This window comes from Pituophis catenifer, unplaced genomic scaffold, assembly GCF_029215685.1.
Source record: "Pituophis catenifer annectens isolate HBS135680 unplaced genomic scaffold, rPitCat1.0.hap2 SCAF_1, whole genome shotgun sequence".
In the NCBI taxonomy this organism is placed as follows: domain Eukaryota; kingdom Metazoa; phylum Chordata; class Lepidosauria; order Squamata; family Colubridae; genus Pituophis; species Pituophis catenifer.
Window position 1 is genome coordinate 110942632 of NW_027256881.1, and position 25798 is coordinate 110968429.

The window sequence follows — 25798 nt, forward strand, 5'->3', positions numbered from 1 at the left end:
CTGTAATGGTTGTAAGTGTGAAAAACAGTCACAAGTCATTTTTTTTCCAGTGATGTTATAACTTCGAACGGTCATTAAACAGTGATGTTGTAATTTCGAACGGTCATTAAAGTCAATGTTGTAAGTCAAGGACTACCCATATGACCTTATTAGGCGCCCGTGACCTTCATGTTGCCCATAGCAACATTTCAATTGGTATTTAACAGAAAATAGAGCAGTAACCCAAAAAAACTTCCACACTTACATTGTTGACTACTGTCCCATCAGCTCCAGCTTCCAAAAGCAATTTTGCCACTTTCTTATGATTCAATGCGGCAGCTACATGAAGTGCTGTATCTCCAACCTAAAAGTTACAAAATCAGAATGGCCTATTCATCATGACCTTCATTTTCACATTCAGTCCTGGTCGGTCAGTCTGTTTGTCCCTCCCTCCCTCTCATTCATCTCTCTCATTCTCTCTCTCTCCCCCCCCCCTCACCTCTCAAAAGCAGATTGTACCTAATTACTTGGTACTTTGTAAGCAAAACTGCATGACTGGAACAATCCAAATTATTGGGTTATTTTCTAATTATTTGAAATCCTTACAGTAAAATCCTGATATAACAGATCAGCTAGGAAGGAGGAGTACCAGTGGTGGGTTGTCCCCAGTTCGCACCGGTTCTATAGAACCAATAGTAAAACTGGCGGGAGGCTCCGCCCACTGACCCCGATGTCATCAGAATGCTTCTGTGCATGCGCGCACGGCCCCGTTGCGAACCGGTAGTAAAGGTAAGTAGAACCCACCCCTGAGGAGTACCTGTTAAAGTTATTACATTCAAATTTATGTAAGGGATGGATAATATTCATAAAATATACTCGTATATTTTATAGGAGCTCGTATAAAACAAATTCCTTTAAGGTTAATATGTAAATTTTCATACAATGCAAATTACAAAACATATGTAAATTGGGGGATCCACCAAACCATAGACCTTCCTGTTATTTGGGTATGAAATCTAGAATAGAATAGAATAGAATTTTTTATTGGCCAAGTGTGATTGGACACACAGGGAATTTGTCTTGGTGCATATGCTCTCAGTGTACATAAAAGAAAAGATACGTTCATCAAGAATCATAAGGTACAACACTAAATGATGTTGTCAGGTTTTTTTCTACTGCATTCAAAGTCTGCAGAACGATAATCCATATAGCTGAATTACTACTGCACCACAGTTTTTTAATTTTATTTTACATGACCAAAAAGTTCATTTTAAAGTATAAATGTCATGACGAACTTCCAATGTAGCCAACAGAAGATGCCCAATTTCTTCAAGCCCATTCTAAACACTGAAAGAATATCTTGGACGTAACAATAGGATTCTAATAAATACTCACTTCAATTGCTTCTATTAGATCCAGAGTACCACAACCTCTATCCAAGCCCTGAGTACCAGAATGCATATGAAAACCTGATAGTAAATGAAACATGGACATTAAAGTGCATGCACTGACCTGATTCTTTTCATGGACGGAACAGAAAGCAGTGAGGAGCAACCTAATGATGGGTAAGTGATTGTAACGAGCTGCAACATGCAGACAAGTGTCTCCTGCCTAAAAATAAAGGGGAGGAGCTAAGCAAATCCAGTAAAAAAAAGAGCTTCCGCTAATGAGATGTCCCATCTTAAAGCAACGTACACATTCCCTGGGAGGCTCTAAAGCAGGGATGTGAAACTCAATTTCATTGAGGGCAGCATCAGGGCTGTGGTTGACCTCGGAGGACCGGGGGGCCATGACTGACTGGGTGGGTTTGGCCAATCAGTTGGGCATGGCCAACCGGTTGGGATTGATCAGCTTGACACCACTCCCCCAACTGTTGGCATGTTTCCTCTTCGCATTGGGTAGACCGGGCCAAAGCTACACTAGCCTGATCTTTCCTCTTCGCACTGGGTAGACTGGGCCGAAGCTACACTGGCCTGATTTTTCCTCTTCACCTTGGGTAGATTAGGCTGAAGCTACACTGGCCTGATCTTTCCTCTTCACGTTGGGTAGACTAGGCTGAAGCTACGCTGGCCTGATCCTTCCTCTTCGCACTGGGTAGACTGGGCTGAAGCTACACTGGCCTGATCTTTCCTCTTCACATTGGGTAGACCAGAAAGGCCCCATGGGCCTTGAGTTTGACACCCCTGCTCTAAACCAACATGCAGAAAATATTGATCACTACATTATTCTTCTAATGACAAGGACGGGAATTGAGAATTCTTATCCTCAGATGTCAATAGCCCATTTACTTGGTAGCTGCACTGTTATGATAGCATACTTTGCTTATATTTTTGTAATCACAAACAAGCCACCTGACACCTTTAGTTGCAAGTGCTCCGTTTATGAGGGAATCCCTGGTGTTCTCTGAGCTTGGTTCTTTTCTTATACATATTCTCCTTTACTGCTGCTTTTATGCTCAGTGTACCAAGCAGAACTTTAAAACTTCGCCCAATCCATAACTGAAAAATGTGTTATTTGACTCCATTCAATTGATGATTCATTTGTGATGCTCATTCCAAGAACATAAGCTTATGTTCTTTTGGCATGGGTCCACTAAAATCCCAAATGCATATTTAAATGACTCATGTCTAATACCAACATACTTGCAGTTATTATACAGATAATGAAACAATGGAATGGCTCACAACACAGAGACTCAATACGGATTCTGAAATATCTGTATCCGAACATTCAATACATTTGGTTTAATAACATTTATTTAAAAAAAAAACCAGTATATTTTGTAATACTCACATTGTTTTTGATATCAGTCCGAGAGCCTCCAAGCAATAGAACTCGCACACTTTCAGAATGATTGTTTTGGCAGGCCAAATGCAGTGGAGTGTTACCTGCCTTAAAAAAGAAGGAGGGGAACACACTAAACATCATTAGAAAAACAAGTATGGGATTTTTTTTAAAAAGCGGTATTTCTATTTGGGGAGGAAAGAATGAATATGAATGCTATTTAGTTAGAATTTGCTTTAGGGAAAAAATATTTCTTTTCCTAGTAAATGGCTCAACAATAACTGAGAAATAAGGTAAGGATGTGGTTGTTATTTAATGTATAACTACATACGTGTATATATTTGTGTGTTGTGTATGGGTAGATCAGAGGTGGTTTTCAGCAGGTTCTAACCAGTTCTGGAGAACTGGACCTCCCAAGTCCCAGCTGATCAGGAGGAAATGGGGATTTTGGATCCCCATGGATTGGGGAGGGAATGGAGATTTTACAGTATCCTTTCCCAGAGTGGGGTGGGAATGGAGATTTTACAATATCCTTTCCCTGCACTGCCCACCAAGCCACAGCCACAGATCCGGTAATAAAAAATGTTGAAACCCACCACTGGGGTAGATATATACTTTCTTCTGAAAGCAGGCAACAGAATTTCATTTTTAATGTGGGCCAGTGTGCTCACAGTAAAAAACGACAATAAAGGTTTCTTTCTCTCCCTCCCTCTCTCTCTCTTTCTCTCTTTCTTATAAGTAAGGAATACCTGGAATATTAAGCGGTCGTTGGAAGACATGAATATGAACAGGTGTATATGCAAACAACACTGTGTTGTTGCTGTGAAGATTAGATAAACTGTATGATGCAATGAATGGTGATAAAAATGCTGATCTTCATTTACCTTATTAGGATCGAATTTGATGAATTAAAAATAATGGAATAAATTTCATACTACATATCATCACTGTCTGCTAGCAAGCATACATAGATACTTTTCTCTCTATTTATGACATAGGAACATTTTCAAGATTGTATCAACAAAAGCCCATTTCCACTTATATTAATAATAATATGAGGCATCAATGCATTACAAGAATAACAAGAAACCTCTATTTTCCTGAGCTCCAAAAAACCATCTGCTTCAAAAGGGGGAATAGTTGTGTAAGGTTGAGGAAAGGTGAAAGAATAACACTGTCAGAACTGTTAAATTATATACAACTGAGCAAGATGAATATAATCAAAGCTATGGGATTCCCCAAGTATCGACATTCAATGGAAACTCTGCTTTTAATTGAACAACAGAAACACAATCACAAACAGGGATAATAATGCTCCATCAAGAAGGAAATTAATCAAGTCAATTTTCCTTTGCTTTTTTACTTTTGTGCTTAACCCTCCTATTTCTGATAAATTTATTTTTGTTTCTTCATTATTTCCTTGTTACCCCAATTCACATCCCTATTATAATGGTTCTTTTCTACCTTGAATGCAATGCTAAAAGTCTTTTCAGCCAAAATGAAATGTAACTGTGTCGGCGATCAAGATAATTCATTTCTAATGTGTTCGTGAGGAACAACTGAGGCACAGCCAATTAAAGCAAAAGAAATGTACTACCACTACTCAGGAAACGCCACTGCCAAAAGCAACTGACAAGGAAAAATTGATGTCTTATTTATTGTGTGTCTTTTGTCAAACTACAAGAATTGAAAAGCTCCTTTTGGTGTGTAGCTCACCTTGTTCCTGGCAAGGACATTAGCTCCTGCTTTAACAAGCAGCTTAGCTGATTGGCTGAATCCATGCCACGAAGCTTCATGAAGAGCTGTGTTCCCATCCTGGGGAGCAAAACAGAAAAACAGCCATTTTATAGAAAGAATTAAGATTATTTACTTTACATGCATTGGCCATCACCACCAAAGAAATGCCTCTTATCAAACCTTGTTATAACGAAGGGAACATTCTAAGCACTCCGCCTTGGAGATTGGGCAATTGAACCACATTATTCCCTATTTTTATTATCTGTTCCCAAAAATATGAAATCACAGCTGCCAGTTCTTTGGTTGTTGTTGGCCTTCATGCACATCGAGTTCTTCCCAAGAACCTAGGATGTCATAATGTGTCAGCCTGATATATGTGTGAATCCAAGCAGTGTGGCCTTTTGCAAGTGACAGATGGAAATGTTGTCAATGCACAGATTTTCTAAGTGCCGTCCAAGATTTTTGGATATGGCACTCAGTATGTCAATATGCCAATAACCATGAGATCACTATGGCAGATTTATGCTATAATCTTTCAATTTCACTTTTTAGGTCCATCATCATCATTTTTACTATTTCTTCTACTACTACTATTTTTCTCTTCTTAGTAGAAGCTTAGCACATCTATTTTTCTTGTTGCTTCTTGATGTCAATCAAGAATTCTCAGTCATCCAGGTTATGGTTGTCCCATAGGTGCATTTTTCTTTTTTCAAGAGGCAACTGGACTTTATGGTTTTTCTTTGAAGACGTTTCACTTTTCACCCAAGAAGCTTCTTCAGCTTTGCCTGGATGCTAGGGAATTGTTGCTTGCTTTTTAAAGAAAGCTATACAACTGGATAACCAAATTTGGCAATACGCTACTAACATTTGATGGCACAGTCTTGGATGGAACACCAAAAGCCACAAACCAAGGACCTTGGCCAAAATTGTTACCTTGTCTTGCCTGTCCACTGCACACCCTTCATGGATAAGAGCTGAGATAACATCTGTGTTCCCTACAACAGTCGCCCGATGCAAAGCTGTTTGATCACTCTGCAAAGAGAAGCAGTGATGTTTCTATTTAATGACGTTATGTTACACACAGTGATATAGACTTTTTCATGGGGAGAACATACTAAGTGACTGTGAAATACATTCAGCCCACAGATAGATAGCAAAGATATACTCTAGCTGTAACAGTCACAGGCTTGATTCACACATTCTGCTAAGTTATCATGTGGTTTACTTGTTTTTGGTCACAGCAGGTGGCAGCACATGATCAAATTTGGTTGATGGAGAGGCGTTTAGAATGAGCAACTTTCAGAAAATTTTAGAGCAGTACATGAGACTGGGAAATTCTTTTTAAAAAATTCTGGAAAAAAACCCCAACAAACCTAGAGCTAGTTTGGTCTAGTGGTTAAGGATAGAAATCAGAAGATGGCAAGTTCTAGTCCCACCTTAGGCATGAAAGTCAGCTGCGTGAGTTGGGCCAGTCACACTCTCTTAGCCCAACCACCTTCTCACAGGTGGAGCAAATAGGAGAAACGAGTACTAAGTATGTTCACCACCTTGAGTTATTTATAAAAATGAAAAAAAGGGAAGGGAAAAACCACTTCCATATCTTTAAAAATTAAATTACATGAACAGGTCAGTAAGGTCACCAGGAAAGGGCCCAACTCAAAGGTCTATTTAGTTTGGTGTAAAAACTGAAGTCAAAACATAATAGTTTACAAATCATAATGCAGCAACCCCTCAACCTTTCCCATAGAAGATGGTGACAGAGTGACAACTCTCTAATGAGCTCCTGATTTTCCATTCCTTTTACTTCTTTTTTTTTTTTTACTTTTAATCAAGTAATTTTAGTATTTTTTTTTTCTTAGTTTTATTCAATTTTTCACCTTCTTTTTACTTTTATTTTATTTTTTAGCAAGTGGAATTAATATTTAAATTTTTTTTAAAAAAAATTAGTAATTAGAAATAAGATATTTTGATATCCTGGCATATTGCAATGCTAATCAAAGGTACAAAATTATAAAGCAGGAACAAAAGAAGAACCTGAAAAAAAGATGAAAGGGAAGTGCAAGCCAGAGATTCAGCAAAGACAAAATCCCAAACAATATAAGACTGTGATGGCCTCTGGGCAACCAAAGATAAAAAGACTTATTCCATCTTAAATACATTGTATGTACGTCTCCTCTCCTTCTTCCTCTCTTCTTTTAACTTTTAATTCTTATTCCTCATTAGACTGGGAAGTGAATGACTGCCCTTTTTCTGAAGTTGAAGTTCCAATAGGTTTTATTTTTATTTATTTATCAAATTTTTAAGACCCGTTTACTTCATAGGTATCTGACAGAAGGGAGGTTGCTCTTTATACTAAGAGTAATTTAAATGGAGACCTGGATTTGGTTGCTAAGAATTGCCCTTTAGCAGCACAAACAGATATTGTTACACGTAATCAGCCAGTAAAAATATGAAATCAGCCAGTGAAAATATGGGAAAAAAAAAAAAGATGAACTAAAGACTTTAATGGAAAACTGTATTTCCAAACTAGCTATGAAACTAATTTACAGCTCATAAGTTTTGAAACCTACCTTTAACCCAGGGGTATCAAACTCAAGGCCCATAGGGTACTTAGATCTGGCTCTTGGGCCGCCTTGGAAACAGCAAAGGACCAGCCCCCGGTGCCTCTGCCAGTGAAAATGGAGCTTGGGAGAGTCATGTGCTGCCCTCTCAAGCTCGATTTTTGACTGCAACGACCTCCTGCAACCCTCTGCTAGCAAAAAACGGAGCTCAGAAGGGCCACACATGGCCCTCCCGAGCTCCGTTTTCACTAGCAGAGCACTCGGGCCACCACAGGAGCCCCCGACATGAGTGACATTGAGCTGGCCACGCCCACCCTGGCTATGCCCACCCATCCCCCTGAGGTCAAACACAACCCTGATGTGGCCTTCAGTGAAATCAAGTTTGACACTCCCGCTCTGAGATTTCTTTCCAGTTAAAGAAGCCACTGAGAGAAAACTAATTTTCCAGAGACACAGGATCCTGCTTCAAGTTGCTGAAACTCCCCTGAAGGAGAGCAGGTGGCACAACAGGCAGGCAATATTACTTCTTTGTTGTAAAGTGTGCTCTAATGCGCTTAGAGAAATCTCCTGCCTTCTCGGCAGACACGGATCCAAAAGGATAATGCTACCTTTTAGGCAGTTTATTTTCTGCTTTTCAAACTTAAGAACTTTTTAAGCAGGTTTTATATTCTGCCAATACTTTCTTTATAACAGCTGTATCCAGCCCTTGCTAAATTCTGGGAGGAGAGCCAAGCCGGTGAAGAAAGATGGCACAAGACTATATAGAGCTCCTAATCACAACCATCCGCTATGTGTAAAACAGAGGACTCCTTTAACATCAAGTCAGAACAGGACAAACCCAGGGAAAGAAATACCCTGGATTTAATTAAAGATACAGGCTTCAAGTAATTTTTTTGGGAAATCAGAAAGTCTTAGCTCAGCTATTTGCCACTGTCTCTCCAGAGGAAACACAACTGAACTTAAGCAACCTTCAAATAGTTAAATTTATGGTGCAGTCAGCCACAATCGCAACTGGGTCTCCTAACAGCTTACTCCCTTCAAGTTGCTCCACTATGGAAATGCTGCTAAGGCCAGCCTCTGAGAATACAAAATCCCCAATAAATAAAAAAGGTGCTCCAGTCCAAAGCAAAACTATACAAAAGGAAAACAAAAAACAAAAAACACCCAGCGGTCAATGTCGCATAATCTTCACATAACTGTTGGAGAATAAGTCTGTAGTTGATGATCTACGTATTACAAGTGGGCCCTGAGAAACAGCCTGAACAATCTACCGAAATGTTCCTATAAGCCCGTGATGGTGAACCTATGGCACATGTGCCACAGGTGGCACGCGGAGCCGTATCTGTGGGTATGCGAGCATTGCCCTAGCTCAGCTCCAGCATGCATGTGCGCACCAGCCACCTGATTTTCGGCCCTTCCAGGCCCACCAGAAGTCAGGAAATGGGCTATTTCCAGCCTCCGGAGGTCCTCCGGGGGGGTGGGGAAGGCAGTTTTCGCCCTCCCAAGGCTCCTAGAAATCCTCTGGAGCCTGGGTAGGGCGAAAAAACGGGCCTACCGGGCCCACCATGCCATCGCGTGTCAAAAGCAGGGAGAGCACGGGGACATCACACACACATGTGCAGGGGGGCAGGGTACATTGAATTATGGGTGTGGACAGGCTCGTGCGCAAACCCCCGCACTCCCCCCACTTTTGGCACGCGACGGCAAAAAGGTTAGCCATCACTGCTATAAGCTATGCAGCATGGAGAACCCATTCCCCAAGGGGGATGCTCCATCTACACCTTGCCATTCATCACTGCAAAACAAATTTATCTATAAGAAGATAAATCTGAATTGGAACTGCTTTCTACTAAGTGCCTTCAAACAGATCTTATTTCGCCTTGAGTTTAATGTCGCCAGCAGTAGGTGATAGGCCCACTACAGAGCTTACAGAGCTTACAGAGCTACAGAGCTCTCAAATACAGAGCTTTGAGTACCAGATTGGAGTTTGGTGAATACTCACTTCTATAAGAAAGAAGAAGAACAATCAAAACTAAGAGAGAGAAAAGCTGAAGTTTATAATAACTGTGCATATATGGGGATTATTGACAATATCGCTCCAGCCTCAGAAACAAACTGTCCCTCTGAATCTTCATCTTCTATGCAACTATCCCAATCAGAGATGGTCTCAGAGAGACCTATACAAATTGTAACTTGAGGTGTAGCTAGTTGGAAAGAATCTGTTGACAGTGATTTGATAAAGATACTGTCTGAATTTGAGATACAAATAGTCCTTGGCTTATGACCATTTGTTCAGCAACCACTAAAAGTTACAATGGCGCTAAACAAATGGTCATAAGTGCAGGGCTATTTGTATCTCACTCCTGTGGTCCTGTGATCAGGATCTGGCCTGATTAATTGGCAACTGGCACACACAATCAATTGGTTGCAGTGCCCTGTGATCATCTGATCACCATTTGTGACCTTCCTTGCTGGCTTCCCCAGAAAGTCAATGGGGAAACTGGCAGGGAAGGTCACAAGTAGTAGTGAAACAGTTCCTACTAATATATATGGGGATAAAATTATATCTATATCTATATCTATATTTATGCTTGTATGATTTTGACACAAACAATCTTAAGGAAACCATATTCATTTTTTTAAAAAATGACAGATAACCTAAGAGAAGTTCAATTATTTTTTATTACTGGGCCTTGTATAGCCTCTTGCTATCAAATAGCTTAGACTGATTATTAATTCATAATAGAAGTTGACTTGCTCACCCACCCAATAGATTTTTGTTGTAACAGTAACTTTAATCAGATCAGGGCATGAACAAAACCCAGCCTAATGCTCACATTAGAGAAAGACAATGTCTGCTCTGGAAAAAAATTCCCTCCAATTAAAAAAGAATCTCAAGTCACACAGCAGGAAATTGCTTTAATAAGTGACACTGATAGTTTCTGCCCACATCAAAGCAGAAAAGCCTACAAAATAGTTAGTCAGGCCAGCCTTCTGTGGCTGTAGCAATGATGCTTTCACACATGGGAGATGAGCTGGTGACTGCAATACAAAATATCTAGGACAGGCGAACTCAAAGAGTAGGATATAAAGAGGCATAATACAGTTTTTAAAAGATTATGAAAAAAAGAGTAATACAGGCAGTTCTTGCCTAATGACTACTTCAAGGGACTATTCAAAATGATAATGGTGATGAATGAGAGGTATTTATGACTGGTCCTTGTACTTATGATGGTCACAGCATCCTGTGGTCATGTGATCGCTATTTGCAACCTTCTTTGCCCGCTTCCTGCAAGTCACGTGACTTGGGAATCTGGCAGGTCACGAATGGCGACTTCGTGACATTGCACTTAATAACAGCGCAGGATTCGCTTAGCAACAGGAACTGGAAGTGCTGGAACTTCTGTCACTAAGTGACATGGTCACATGACATCTCTGTGTCAAAAGAGAACTCTTCTCTGGCAACTCAGAATGAACCAAATTCCATCGAGTGCAATAGCAATTGGAAGCTAGATGTTGCACTTAATATGTAATTTCTACTGTAAATCTGTGTTGATGTAGAAATAATGATATAAAGATATAGTATAATCCAGCTATCAGAATAAAAGAATAGTCCTCTCTATAAAGGGTAACACTGATTTGGTGCCTGAAATTAATACTCTCATGTTTACAAGAACAGGAAATAGCAACCCAGGTTTTGTTTTATTTTTTAGTGCACAGCATAGATAGCCAGGGAAGTCTACAATGCTTTTTACCACAAAGCAGTTCAGTCTAAAATTTCCAGTTCATTTTGTTCACACATGCACGCTATTCATAGTGCACCACTGCGGGCAAACTAGCTTTACCCCAGCTGGTTACCAGCGCTCGAGGGATGTTGGGTCATCCAGGCTTTCTTTCACTGACCTCGCCTCACATTGGAGCAGGTCCGGCGCTGGCTCCCACTTCCACCTGGAACACTACTAGCTTTTCCCACCAGTGGTACTTATTTATCTACTTGCATTTTTAATATGCTTTCAAACTGCTAGGTGGGCAAGAGCTAAAGGCAAATGATGGGAGCTTACTCCGCCACGCGATGCTATGGGCTTGAACTGCGGGAGTGCTGGCCATCTCTGGTTGACAAATCCAGTGTTTTTAAGCCACTGCCCACTGTGTTCCCTATAGTAATCCAGTTAATAAAAATACATATTTGAATTATCTTAACCATCCTTTTTTTAATTTATTCAATGATCAGCAAAAAAAAGAAAAAGAAAATAAAAGAACACAAAAGCAATCAATAAATGAGAATACAAAAAGCCCGTTGCCAAAACCTCCCTGCACAGTTTGGAAGGTCGGTAAATGCATGCACAATTCAAACATTTTAAACATTCATAGCCAGTAGTCCTAATCAAGCTATCTTCCAATACCTCAACCATTTCACAAAAATGAGCAACTCCTCATAGATAATATGTATTCTTCAACCATTCCGGATACTGATCCTGAGATCATATTCATCCAAGGAGACAGAAGCGATGAAATTTGTATTTTGATGACTCCATCTTATGTACATGATTATATATATTTGTGTGCAACACTATGATATAAAAATGAAAGGGCAGAGTTTATTTGAGTAAGTCCTCATTTCGGCATCATCATGGTTCGGAATAATGCCTGAGATGACAGTCCTTAAAGCCACTACAACGTGGTTTATTAAAGCAAGGATTAAAAATGCTCCCAGAACCCATGGTTGCCTGTGAATGACTCATGTGCCCAACCCTCAGATTCCTTGTTTAGGGATGAGTCCATATAAATGGAAACAACATCCTTTGGCATTTGGGATACGGTACATTCCTCTAGACAGGGAAACCCTAGAACACACAGTGGGAGTCTACACAAAAGGTAAATTACTTTGAGGAGAAACGTCTAAATAAGTGAGACATGCAACCATGCATTTTTGAAGTAGATCTGACATGCCAGATCGCCAGTCCGAATGCTACATGCAAGCTGAAAAGAGTGCTAACCTCTTTCTCTCTTTGCAATCTTCTAGGATCTTTTCTAGCCTTTTTCCTCTGTTTTTTCTTATTTTTTTCTTCCTCGACTTCTGTGACCAGGACCACTGCTCCCTTGACTATTTCTGGGGCGTGTGCTGTGTGAACACTCATTGACCAATCAGAGATGGCATCTGGATTCCAATAGGGGCTTGCGGGATTAGCAGGGAGAAGGAAAGAATTACTTCGTGGGGTTTCATAGCCTAGAGAACTGGTTTCCACAGGCTGAAATTCATAATAATCCCATTCAAGGTCACTGGAGGTCATTCTTCAATTAATGATTAGGTCTTTAACAATATGTAAACGATCAACATCTGTAGAACATGAAGTCAGCATTTAAAATATTCTACCACATTTAACAAGTTTCTTTACATCATCTGGCAGAAGACATTGTAATTATGAGGATACTGGTCATGATGATTTTGTTAACTTGTTGAGATCGGTAGCTTGAGATCGGTATATATACATCAGATAATTAATAAATGATTTAGAGTTGGATATTCACAAATAAAATAATTACTTCTACGGCTTAGTGAAAAAATAGTCAAAATAAAAGACAGCCTCTTGAAAGTTGGAAATGTTAGTTATCTTGGTTGCTGCAAGACTACATTATTAATCATACTTATGGGCAAATATGGGATTAATATTGAAGAGCCATGACAGTCCTCACTCAATTTGTATGTCTTTGGCACATTAAGTCCCACTCAGTTTGACTATCCCACAGGACTGCTGTAAGGATAAATTTGTATTCAGCTATTGTACATCACCTGAAGAAATTCTAGGGTAGAAAATACAATTAATGAAAGAAGAGTCCAAATATATTTCACAAGATAATATATATATACAACTAATCCACAAGGTCTTGATCTAAAAGAACAGGGGGAATTGTGCAAAACTATACTTTATCAAAAGCAGCAGACAAAGAATTGGGGTGCTACAGAAAAAGAGAACATCATTATTTACTCTAATAAATAGTACGGTAATCATTTTCAAGTTAAGATCACTTGAGAATCTTCATCAATCAATTAATTTTTGATCTAAGCTCAACAACATTGCTGGGAGAAATGCTGCCCAGATTTAATAATAATAATAATAATCAAGATTCTGTAAATACCAGTGGTGAAATCCAAATTTTTAATACTGATTCTGTGGGCGTGGCTTGGTGGGCGTGACATGGCATGGCTTGGTGGGTATGGCTTGGTGGGCATGGCAGGGGAAGGATACTGCAAAATCTCAATTCCCACCCCACTCCAGGGGAAGGATATTGTAAAATCTCTATTCCCACCCCACTCTGGGGCCAGCCAGAGGTGGCATTTGCCGGTTCTCCAAACTACTCAAAATTTCCACTACCGGTTCTCTGAACTGCTCAAAATTTCCACTACCGGTTCTCTGAACTGCTCAAAATTTCCACTACCGGTTCTCCAGAACCTGTCAGAACCTGCTGGATTTCACCCCTGTTAAATACTGTAGACAGTAACAAAACCACCATTTTTGTATATATGCACTCATTATTTTTGTAAAGATTGAAAATGGCCAAGTTTAATCGACAAAGGGTGCAACTAATCAATCATGAACCCTCTTGCCCAAAGTTTCTTAATTTCATGAACTAATGATATGCACTAATGCATTTCTATAAATACAAGCCTTCTTGGACTATGTTTCACCCTTTTAATGCAACTGCCAGAGATGTAGACATTGACCGCTTGAAGACAGCCAAACAGAACTGCAGTGAAAACATTAATTGGCATTTTGGCCTCTTCAAAGTAGAAACTCCTACCAAATGTTTTTTCAGGGAAAAATAAATCAGTCCCTTCCAATGTCCTTGATGGAAGGGCAAATGTATATATATATATTTTTAAAAAATTCTAACATGCTTCCAACAGATTATAACTACTAGTCCTTAATTTACCTATATTCATTTCTTCCTGCAACCACTTTTTTAAAATATCTGGGAAACATTCATTTAGGCTTTTGAAAAGAATGCCTAAAGTAATTGATCTGCATTGTCATCATATTTGCTATGCCCTTTGCAAGTTGACCCAAACAGGCTTGGAATCAATTTTTTAAAAAAGTATTTTCCAAGCAAACAGTTTCCACAGTGGGTGACATGTAGCCGATTTTTAAGATTACAAACGTGAAAAGCTCCCTGCCAGAATGGTGGTGACTACTCACATCATCCTGAAGATCCACGTCACAGCTTGCTTTGAGCAGAATCTGGACCACATGGAGATGGCCTTTGTAAGCTGCAAGATGGAGAGGTGTCCTCCCATGCTGGAAAGCAGAAGATACCAAGAGCTGAACAAGTTTTAAGACCAAAGGTTGGTACACATCACTGTAATAGCTATAGTGTACAACGTAATAAATTGGAAGGAAATCAATTAAAGTAAGGTGACCAGATTTTAACATTGGTAAAGAGGGACATTGTGGACGTGGCTTATTTTGTGGGCGTGGCTAGCTGGTCATGTGACTGGGTGGGCGTGGCTAGCTGGTCATGTGACCGGGTGGCCATGGCTATGTCTATAGGGTAAGGTGAACAGATTTTAACATTGGTAAGAAGGACACCATTGTGGGCATGGCTTATTGTGTGGGCGTGGCTTGGAGGCCATGTGACTGGGTGGGCGTGGCTACCTGGTCATGTGACCGGGTGGCCATGGCTATGTGTATAGGGACTACTCAGAGAGCTGAAAAGTCATTTCTGACAGGTCCTCACACTTTTGACTGGTCCTCACACTTATGACCATCCTCACATTTATGCCCGTGCAGCATTCTTAACAACCATGTCACTCATTTCACAACTGCTTCTCTTCAACAAGGTGACAAGATAGGGCAAAAATGTAAAATGTGAGGACAGTCGTAAGTTCGAGGACTGGTCAAAAGTGTGAGGACCAGTCAAAAATAACTTTTTCAGCCCTCTGAGTAGTCCATATGCACAAAAGGACTAACCAGAGGGCTGAAAAAAGTCATTTCTGACAGGTCCTCGCACTTTTGACTGGTCCTCACACTTATGACCATCCTCACATTTATGCCCATGCAGCATTCTTAACAACCATGTCACTCATTTCACAACTGCTTCTCTTCACCATGATGACAAGATAGGGCAAAAATGTAAAATGTGAGGACAGTCATAAGTTCGAGGACTGGTCAAAAGTGTGAGGACCAGTCAAAAATAACTTTTTCAGCCCTCTGAGTAGTCCATATGCATTAAAGGATTACAGCAATAGAGAGGGATGAAGGAATGGAAATTAGAGTAGGAGTGAGGGTAAGAGAGGGAGGAAGAGAGGAGGAGAAGGAGAAAGAAAGAGGAAGTAGGGAGGAGAAAAAGAGGGTGGGGGGAAGAGAAAGTAAGAAGGAAAGAAAAGAGAGAGGTGGTAGGTTTGAGGAGAAAGATTGCTGTACAATAAAAAAGATGAAAGGGAAGAAAGCCAACCCCAAGCAAATATAAAGATATTAAGATAAAGAATGAATTGTTAAACTTTAAAGAATAAAAGAGAACAAATATGAATAAATAGCAATAATTAGAAACACACATACAAACATACAATGTATTTTCTTTGAACAGAATATTTGGCTGGTTCACAAATTTAAACAGCGTTTAGTCATTTCAATTAAATTTACAATTTCTATATTTCCTTTTTGCCATATTTATTCCTCATCTATTTTTTTAAAAAAACAATATTACCCTTCATCCTCATCTCTAATCTTAATCAAATTCAATTTTTCCCTTCTATTCTATATTATACCCCTTCCCATTGTCATCTATTTTTATATCCATCCTCACATTGTTTAATTATGTAATTATGTAATACAGTTGTTTAATACAAATTCAACATTTTAATATAAATCAATTAGTTATAAAACTATCTTTTTGTATATTAATCAATATGAACATGAATATTCCAATTATTTCCATGCAATCCAATTTCTTACAAATCAATTAATTATATTTACCAATAATAATAAACCAAATAATTTCTCCCATATATTCCTCCGAACCACAACTTAACCATTTCTGCTTTCAACACAATATACAATTAATAGTATCTCAATTATTACAATTCCCTAGTTAAATACAGCTTTTTTTCCTTTGTGTTTTAAAATCTTGAACTCTCCTCCTAAATTTCCCATTGTTTACAGTTTTTCACCTACCTTTTTTGGGGAGGAAAAATAAAAATAAAAATAAATCTCTCTCTGCCTCATTTTGTCACGCTGCACCAAAGACCCTGGTTTCGGTTTCGTTTCTGAAGCTTAGCTAGGGGGAAAAAAAACTGCTTTACACTGATTGCCTGTAGGGCGGCCCTTTGAAGCCCCGGGCAAGAGTTTAAACAGTTTTTTTTTCTTCTAGCCATCAGCTGGGGCTCAAGAAAAATCGGGACTTTTTTGAAACGCCGCGGGACGCGGGACAAATTGCTCAAAAGCAGGACTGTCCCGCCAAAAGCGGGACGTCTGGTCACCTTAAATTAAAGGCAATGATCTTACATTTCCAAGCCCACTGAAATGGCTTGAATCTCTATTTCAGTATTTTAACCACATAGATGTAATTAAGTCATTTTACACTTAGCACTTAGTAGTCCTCTTTAGGAGCCTCTCAGAATAAAACTATACATCTCGTTGGAGAATAAGCATTGCTATAGTGTAGCTTTTAAAAAGATAAATTTAATGCGATGTGCAAATATTCATATATGCACAATGTGGTTTGATCTGACTACGATATTTTAAAAAGAAACAAAAAAAGAAAGATTTTGCGTAAAACAGTGTTCAGACCCCAACCAAGATATGGTGGGAGCAGGAACATCCACCTTACCCCGATCTCCAAAGGGAACTCAAATTTAGAAACCTGCTTTTATTTATTTTAAAATATTCAAAACAGTTCTCATTCTTTTTTGGGTGCCTTGTTTATTTTTGTGCGTCTTTGGTGCATGGGTATGGATTTGTGTGTGCATCTGCATACATGCATCGCCTTCAAGTTTTAACCACATGGACAACTCCATGCTGTTTACTTGGCAACATTTTAGAAGTAGTTTGACAATGCTTTTCTCCTAGAGGAGAGACAGATTGATTGGCCCAAAGTCACCAGCTGTCTTCAAGGGCAGAACTAGAACTTGGGTTTTATCTCTCCTAATCCAGCACCTTAATATTGAACAATATTGAGTCCTCACCCTTGCCCTCACACACACACACACACACACACTTACTTTCTGCAGACCATTGGTGGTCCATTGAGGTGATCTACCACAGCCTCCTCATATTTCTCAACAATCTGCTGGCCAAAGCCTAATTCATGAAAATGGGCCATTTAACTGAAACATGAAAGTATTAATATAAATAGTAAAGTTAACACTCAACGGGAGAAATCTGACAATTTGTGAAGTGACTTTGAGCGCAGTTATCAACGGTGAGTCAGCCATTCGCACAAACCAACCTGAAGTAGTGCTTGAGAACAATCTTGATCATGTTCCAGTTCTGACTCTTCAATAAATGCCTGACATAATTGCAAGTCAAAGTGGTAGGAAAACTCCCAAGTGCTTGCTAGAATCCATTTGGATTCATAAGCACCCAACTAGACCTTAATCAGGAAGGAGGAGGACCAGGGTGGACAACACATTTCATCTGGACCAGGAAGTGATCTGACCATGCCAAAGAGCTCAAAGCAAAGTCCTTCATTTTCAGATCACACAAGTAAAAATGAGGTTTTATGTATGTCTACCTATGTGATCAGGCAAACCTGGTCTTTCCTGCCACTGACCTGAGGGCATAGAGGCTAAAATCCCCATCAATAACTGTGGAACTCCAAAACAACACAATCATAATGTCCAGAAGGTCAGGAATGAGTCTACCAGGCAGCAGGACAGATGGTCCATCAGCAGAAACCCAAACATCTTCTTACGGTTTAACTTTATACTCCAGATCATATCACAGTTGCAGAACATTGCCACAACCATAATTCCTTTCCTTGGGGTCATGACAAAATCAAGGAATGCAGATATCTGAAATCACTTTTACTAATAAAATCCAGGATCTACCCATTCATCCCTTCAAACCCTTATATGGTGGCACCTTTATTTTTAGGAGTATCATTAGTTTACCTTGTTGGGTTGATCTCAGTCCTATATAAAATGTAGCTATGACTCATCAAGGCCAAAATGCAATTTTTCTACCAACGGTAGCTTTGATGATACATTAAATGCACCACTGCTTCCCTTGATTCAATTATGGCTTTTCCAAAAATTGTCATTAAAGCAACAGGTGGGCCAAATAGAAGCCATACATTTTTCTCCTGGATGACCAAGACTTCACATGAGTTGTTGTTAATCAAGAAGGAAGACATTTTAGATGGCTCCAGGCAACAGTAATCATTCCTTCATTGAGGATTAATATTGTTTTAAAGCATTTAAATTATAAATAGGTTTCAAATGGATTTAAGCAAACGGTTTCTGGTTGTCTGCAATTCTAAACTGCAATTAAGAAGCCACAGTGATTCTTTATCTTTGTTCTTAACAGATCACAGTAAACCAGTCAAAAAGATTGGGATGGGTTTTCTTGGAGTGAACCTGTCCACGTAGCACCCAACCTTTCATTTTGTTAGTGAGAATGGGGATTTTGCAGTATCCTTCCCCTGCAGTGGGGTGGAAATGGAGATTTTGCAGTATCCTTCCCCTGCCACGCCCACCAAGCCACACTCACCAAGCCACACCACACCCACCAAGCCATGCCCACAGAACCAGTAGTAAAAAAATTTGAATTTCACCACTGGAAAAAGGGGAAATACAGGAAAACCAAAGAAAGGCAACCCGTTACGTACCTATAATTCTAAATAAAATCAGTACTGTCAGCCTGGCTAAACTAGTTACTTACAATACTGCCTTCTTGAATAAGATCTTAGATGTCAGTACATATTCCAGACTCAAAACAGTATGGTAAGAGGGAGATTACCATCTGGGCCTTCTGTTTAGGTATTTTTAGGGAAGGCGCTTTCCTCCTTTTTTGGAAGATAATTGAAAGGTTAAAGAAACATAATTGAAGGCTTGGAAAATGGTATGTTACTTTATCCAGTCAAGCAAAATGCTTCGTTGCCAATGTCCTTGGTCCAGTCAGCAAATTATAAATTATTTTGTAACTGAACTCACCTTCCTATAAATCTTGGTGGAAAGAGAAATGATACAGGCATAAATAACCCTTTTAGCAATTTTATGAGAAAACTTCATCGTTTTACCTTAGCATGAGGTGATATTATTAGGTACAGTACTTTGTGGGGAAACATTATTGGCTATCAAAAATTGGCTGTTTGTCACACATTATGTGTGACAAACAGCCAATTTTTGAACTGAACTGGTTGCTGTTCATTATCTGTTCATCAACCATGAGCTGCTCATCCTAGCTGAATTAATCATTGATTCATACATTACCTCCTCATTCCTGGGGGAAGGATATTGCAAAATCTCCATTCCCATCCCACTCCAGGGAAGGATACTGCAAAATCCCCATTCCCTCCCCATTCTTGGGGGAAAGATATTGCAAAATCTCCATTCCCATCCCACTCTGGGCCCAGCCAGAGGTGGTATTTGCCGGTTCTCCGCAATACTCAAAATTTCCGCTACCAGTTCTCCAGAACCTGTCAGAACATGTTGGATTTCACCCCTGCCTTTTTCCAATTATAAACTTTTTTCTTCCAAATATCTAAAGATTTCTCTGCACCAATTATCCTTTCAAAAGGATAATTCTCATTATAATCATCCTTGTGGGTAGACATGCATTATGCATTGTTACAGAACTGTCTCTGTAGTTCAGCATTGGCAGAAGGTTTATTTGGTTCTATATTTCTAGGCTTTGAATGGGAAAAATCTAAAGCACCTTCTGCTCTCTTTTCCTACTGCTGGGATGAATGGAGAAGTCCTTGAACAGCTAATAAGTCCCCAATTAGACCGGGGTGTCAAACTCAATTTCATTGAGGGCCCCATCAGGGTTGTGTTTGACCTGGGGGGGCGGGGGGGGCAATTTGATGTCACTTGTGTCGGGGGCGCATGTGGTGGTCTGAGCACTCTGCCAGTGAAAACAGGCTCCTGAGCTCTGCTTTCGGCTACAACAGCTTCTTGCAACCCTCTGCCAGCAAAGATAGAGTTCGGGAGGGCTGCCCGCGGCCCTCTCAAACTCTGTTTTTGCTGGCAGAGCCACCACAGGCCAGTCCTTTGCTGTTTTCAGGGCAGCCCTGCAGACCAGATCTAAGCACCTTGCAAGCCGGATTTGGCCCCTGGGCCCTGAGTTTGACACCCTTGGTCTAAACTAAGCCAAGGGACTGCTCTACCATTCTCTAATCTTGCGGAAACAGATTTTGCCAGTAAGGCTTTACATCACCTCCTCTCCCAACTTGTTGTCTTATTCCTGCTTATTGAGACATGATCTCTCACTGGAAGCCAACATATTATCTACGGTACTCTGCTGTAGATATACTAGAAAGTGGATAGTTCTGCCCTGATGTTTACCTCTGTCGTTTCACTGTAATCCATTATACCACCTCCCCTTCTGTAGGCAGTATGTCTCAAAAAGCCATTTGGACATTGTGCAATCTGCACTTTGGAGCCAGGTAACATTGGAGATCTTGAACTAAATTCTAAATCTTAAATTACGGATATATAAATAATTGGAATGGAATAAAAAATGAAAGGAAGTTCTTAACCTACTGTCAGGTTCCAAGTAATGTACCCATCACAAATCAAACTCCGAGACATTTCGTTTCCAAATTTATTTAGATACAGCATTTTGGCACGAACTGATGGAAAGCCAGTACTGAAAGTTCCCGCACTTTCTACCCCAGTATAAGTAAGAATTTCTCAATTTTCCAAAACAATCTGTCACATTGTCCAACCGAGATGAGAGCTGGTTGCTTGGTGACTTCTCTCCTCCTCTGGCCAGCCAGCCGTTGGAATCTACCTGACTCATTGGCTAGCTATGTTGTTTTGGCTGAAGACTCCATCCTCCTCAGTTCTCCCCCCTTCAGCTCCAAACTGTGTCAAACTGAATTCATGTTAGAGTAACCAAGGATATAAACAATCCCATACCCCGATCAAATTCAGGCTTGACACCTACTTCAACAGCTACCAATGTAGATATTTAGCATGCAGATTAATATGATCATTTATCTCTAATACACGTAATCCTCAATTTACGACATTTCATTTAGTGACTGTTCAAAGTTACAACGGCACTGAAAAAGTGACTTATGACCGGTTTTCACACTTATGACTGCTACACTATCCCTATGGTCACATGAGCAAAATTGGCAACTGATTCATATTTATGATGGCCACAGTGTCCCGGGATGACCTTTTGTGACCTTCTGACAAGCAAAGTCAATGAGGAAGCCAGACTTAACAACGGTGTCACTAACTGAACAACTGCAGCGATTTACTTAACAAAATGTGACAAGAAAGGTCGTAAAATGGGGTAAAACTCATTTAACAAATGTTTCACTTAGCAACAGAAATTTTGGGCTCAATTGTGGTCATAGATCAAGGACTGTATGTACACAATTGATCTCTGGACTTTATTTTCATAATTTGTTTAGCTGTTTTTCTTTTCGGTAATTATTTGTTTATTTATTTAGTGTATATCTTGCTTTTATTACTGCTATAAATACCTCAAAGCGGTGAACATCCTTCTTCCTCCTATTTTCCCCACAACATCAATCATGTGAGGAAGGTTGGGATGAGAAAAAGGGACTGGCCAAAATTCATTCAGCTGATTTTCATGCCTAAGGTGGGACTAGAACTTGCAGTCTTCTAATTAATTTGGTCTAGTGCCTTAACCACTAGACCAAATTGGCTCTCATTATTCCCAAATAGAAGCCTCCGGTTAGGTTGTACAAAATGTATTTCCTCAGGAGTAACAACCCTTGCTTTTTTGGAACATACCATAGCATATTAGCATGGTTAGTTAACAGGGTTTTACTTCTAAGTCATGGCTTACAGTCAAAGAAATCCAAACCACAGAATTCCATTTTAATGAAACCGAAATGCATAATGAACCGAAATTCATAATGAATTTCAACTGACAATTGTGCAATACTATTTTATCTGAGAGGGAAAACTTTCTGGCATGTTCTGACTACTGAAAAATGTTAGTACTTATAAAAAAAATACTATGTATAATTAAAAAGCAAATATGAATACACAAATGAAGTGTCAGAAAATTTGTGTCTTGAATTTCATATCAGGCTATGTGGTAAAATAAAACAATAGAAACTTCTATTGTTTCAGCATTTTGCTGTTAAGCACACATAAACATTATCCTTTCACTGTAGACAGAAGCTGAGGCTGAGACATAAAAACTTTCCTAAGGATAGATAATCAGGCGATTTGGAGAGCCATTTTTGAGAGTTGCTCAAAAAAACCCACACGGACACAGCGACAATTCCTCCCGCTCTGCCTCCTTGTGTTAACAGGAAAGGCCAATTATGGTTGCAACCCAGTACAGGTAGTCCTCGATTTAGGACCACAATTGAGCCCAAAATTTATGTTGTTAAGTAAGACATTTGTTAAGAGAGTTTTGCCCTATTTTACAACCTTTCTTGCCATGGTGGCTAAGTGAATCACTGCAGTTGTTCAGTTATGTGAATCTGGTTTCCCCGTTGTCTTTGCTTGTCAGCAGGTCACAAAAGTTGATCACATGACTCTGGGACACTGCAACCAGTGGTGGGTTTCAAATTTTTTTACTACCAGTTCTGTGGGCGTGGCTTGGTGGGCGTGGCATGGCATGGCTTGGTGGGCGTGGCAGGGGAAGAATACTGTAATATCTCCATTCCAACCCCACTCCAGGGGAAGGTTACTGTAAAATACCCATTTCCTCCCAATCAGCTGGGACTTGGGAGGCAGAGAATAGATGGAGGCAGGGCCAGTCAGATGTGGTAAGTCATAAGTCATTTTTTTCAGTGCCATTATAACTTCGAATGGTCTCTAAATGACTGTTGTGAGTTGAGGACAACCTATATTTCCATATATATGTTCCCACTGTGTTCCCCTCAACCACATTTAAACTTTCAGAGAAGCACTTGAGGGTAACTAGAGCAGAGGTCAGGGGTGAAATGCTCCTGGTTCAGACCGGATCAGGCGATCCGTTAGCGATGGCGGCGGATAGTTCAGAGAACCGGTAGCAAAAATCTCTCCCCCCCCCACCCATGACCACCCAATCGCCCGGTCCTCACTTGCCCACTTGGCAGCTTGCTGTTTCTTTCGGGCTTGCTCGCTTTTCCTGCCTTGCTTCGGCTGCTGCAATTCATTGCATCCGCTAGCAACTCAATCTGCCTGCCTGCAATCAATGCAATCGGTGAGCAGCTCAATCTGCCTGCCTGCCTGCCTTGTGCCTTAAATTTGGTAAGTAACTGGGAGCTTTAAAAAAAATAGGTAATTGGGGCTTTTTTTAGGAGTCTTTTTTTTTTTAGACATAGCAATTTAAAGTTAAGGAAGTTTTAAATTTAGCTGCTTTTATCTAAAAATATAAATAAAATAAAATATTTGTGCAGCTTTCTGAGATTTGGTGTGTTTCTGTAGTGTTTCACTCTAACTACACAAACACACAAAATCTCACAAAGCTGTATGTGGCATTTTGTGTGGAAAAAGTGTGAAAGTTGGTTTTTGAGCTTTTTGTGGCTGTGTGAGGTTCCTGCTTGTTGCAAGGACCATTTTGGGTGAAGTGCAGCTCCTTTTACATTGTGTGTGAGTCAGTTGTGTTGTGTTGTGTTGTGTTGTGTTGTGTTGTGTTGTGTGTGTGTAAAGTGTGAAAGTTGGTTTTTGGTACCTCTTATTGTTTTGTGTACTTTGTTTATTATTTTTATTATTTATTATTATTGGCCACACCCACCAATTAAGCCACACCCACAGAACCGATAGGGGAAATTTTTAGATTTCACCCCTGGCAGAGATGAACTTCTGTTTTTCCACGTTTAATCCAGCTCCAATTCCCAATATCAATTTTATTTATGCTTGTTCAATTTATCTGCTACATTTTTTCCAGAAGCTCAGAATATTATAGATAGCACTTTTTGCTCCATTTTTCCCCTAGCAATAATCCTGTGAAATAGGTTGGGCTGATAGTAATGATCTGAAGGAGAATTAGAACATTTGAAGTAGGGGTGTCAAACTCACGATCCACGGGCCGGATGCGTCACTTGCTGGCCACCCCCACCCCTGGTTTAGTGAAGGGGAAAAAAGTCCCGATATGTCATGTGATGACGACGTGACGACGTGAGTTTGACACCCCTGATCTGAAGTCTGCTAAACCTTCCTTAGGAACCCCAAGCTGCTGATCTTCCTCTTGGAAGTCACTTGCCTTTTTGACACCTTACCCTAATGACAAGCTACAAAGTGTTATAGAAATCGGCTATGGAGATTCTCAGTAATCCAGGTCATGGTTGTCTCAAAGGTAATTTCTGAAGAACTAAAGAAGCTTCTTGGATGAGAAGTGAAACATCTTCAAGGAACAACAAAGAAAGCCCAGTTGCCTTTTGAAAAAGCACCTCTGGGACTTTACAGCTCTCTGCTGTAAATTATTTTTTCTGCTCTACCCACATCACACAAGAAATGAGCATATTTTTTTCTGCGATTGGAGACTTTAGTTATCTGGAAAGGAAGTCAAACCTGGAAGAAGTAATAGAGATGGTCTAGAACAGGGGGCAGGTTGCAGGAGGCTGTCGTAGCCGAAACAGAGCTCAAGAGGGCTGTGAGCAGCCCTCCTGAGCTCCGTTTTCACTGGCAGAGGGTTGCAGGAGCCGTCGCAGCTGAAAATGGAGCTTGGGAGCTTGTTTTCACTGCCAGAGAACGTGGGCAACGACACGCACCCCCGACAAGAGTGATGTCGAGCTGGCCACCCACATCCTGGCCTCACCACCCCGACCCCCCGAGGTGCGGCCCTCAATGAAATCAAGTTTGACACCCGTGACCTAGAGCCCCCTATTTCAAATCAAGGAGATGAAGACATCAAGAAAGAGGAATAAACACCGTGGTTTTACCTCTTGACAGGGTTTAGGAAAAGAGTAATATGCTCCCCATTTTGCTTAAAGATAAGCGAATATCAGTTGCACAAACTTTCAAAAGTGCAACCTATAACCATGGCAGATTTAAAATAGGTAAAAGGGAAATGGAAAGAAAATTCTCTGCTTGAGAGCATTGGATGCTATGGAAGCTCTATAAGTAGGAAAGGGGAGAGAAGTTTCACTGAAGCTAGAAGCTAATGAAAAATAGTTGGAGTAAAGCAAGAATTACTTGCAATAGAAAAAGGAACTGCCTCATAAATTGATTCTTATTTAGGGACCACAATTGGGATTAGCAACTCTGCAAAGCAATCGCTAAGTGAAACCATGTCTGAGCTTAACATTTTACTTCAATTCTCCTTTGCCTTACAAGCCTGTGAAGATTGTAAATGTAAGGTTTGATCGTAAACTTACTTTTTCATGTGTTATAACTGAGCATAGTTGCCATACATGGGAGTCGCTAAATTGTTTGCAAACCATTGTTTGCAAAATCATAGCTGGTTCTGCTGCTTGCACTGAAAATACAGATATGTCTTTAAAATTTGTTTTAGATAGAAGATATTGTTTCTGGATCAGGATCTCGATGAGGAAACCAACATTTGTCCCAATGCAAGAATCTACATTAATGACAATCAACTAACACAGCTGAATCACCAGACATAATTTCAAACCTTCCAGAAAACTGGATGAACTGA

General features: G+C 40.0%; 1 protein-coding gene across 1 annotated transcript in view; it reads right to left on the reverse strand.

Annotated features, from left to right (window-relative positions):
- ANKRD6 (ankyrin repeat domain 6) overlaps positions 1 to 25798 on the reverse strand; it is a 45359-nt gene that overhangs the window by 12356 nt on the left and 7205 nt on the right. Inside the window, exons 2-7 of the mRNA XM_070953991.1 lie at positions 14258 to 14356; positions 5434 to 5532; positions 4480 to 4578; positions 2773 to 2871; positions 1492 to 1590; positions 245 to 343 (exon numbers count right to left, since the gene is read on the reverse strand). Coding sequence (XP_070810092.1) covers positions 245 to 343; positions 1492 to 1590; positions 2773 to 2871; positions 4480 to 4578; positions 5434 to 5532; positions 14258 to 14356 — 594 coding nt within the window. The remainder of the gene's footprint in view (positions 1 to 244; positions 344 to 1491; positions 1591 to 2772; positions 2872 to 4479; positions 4579 to 5433; positions 5533 to 14257; positions 14357 to 25798) is intronic.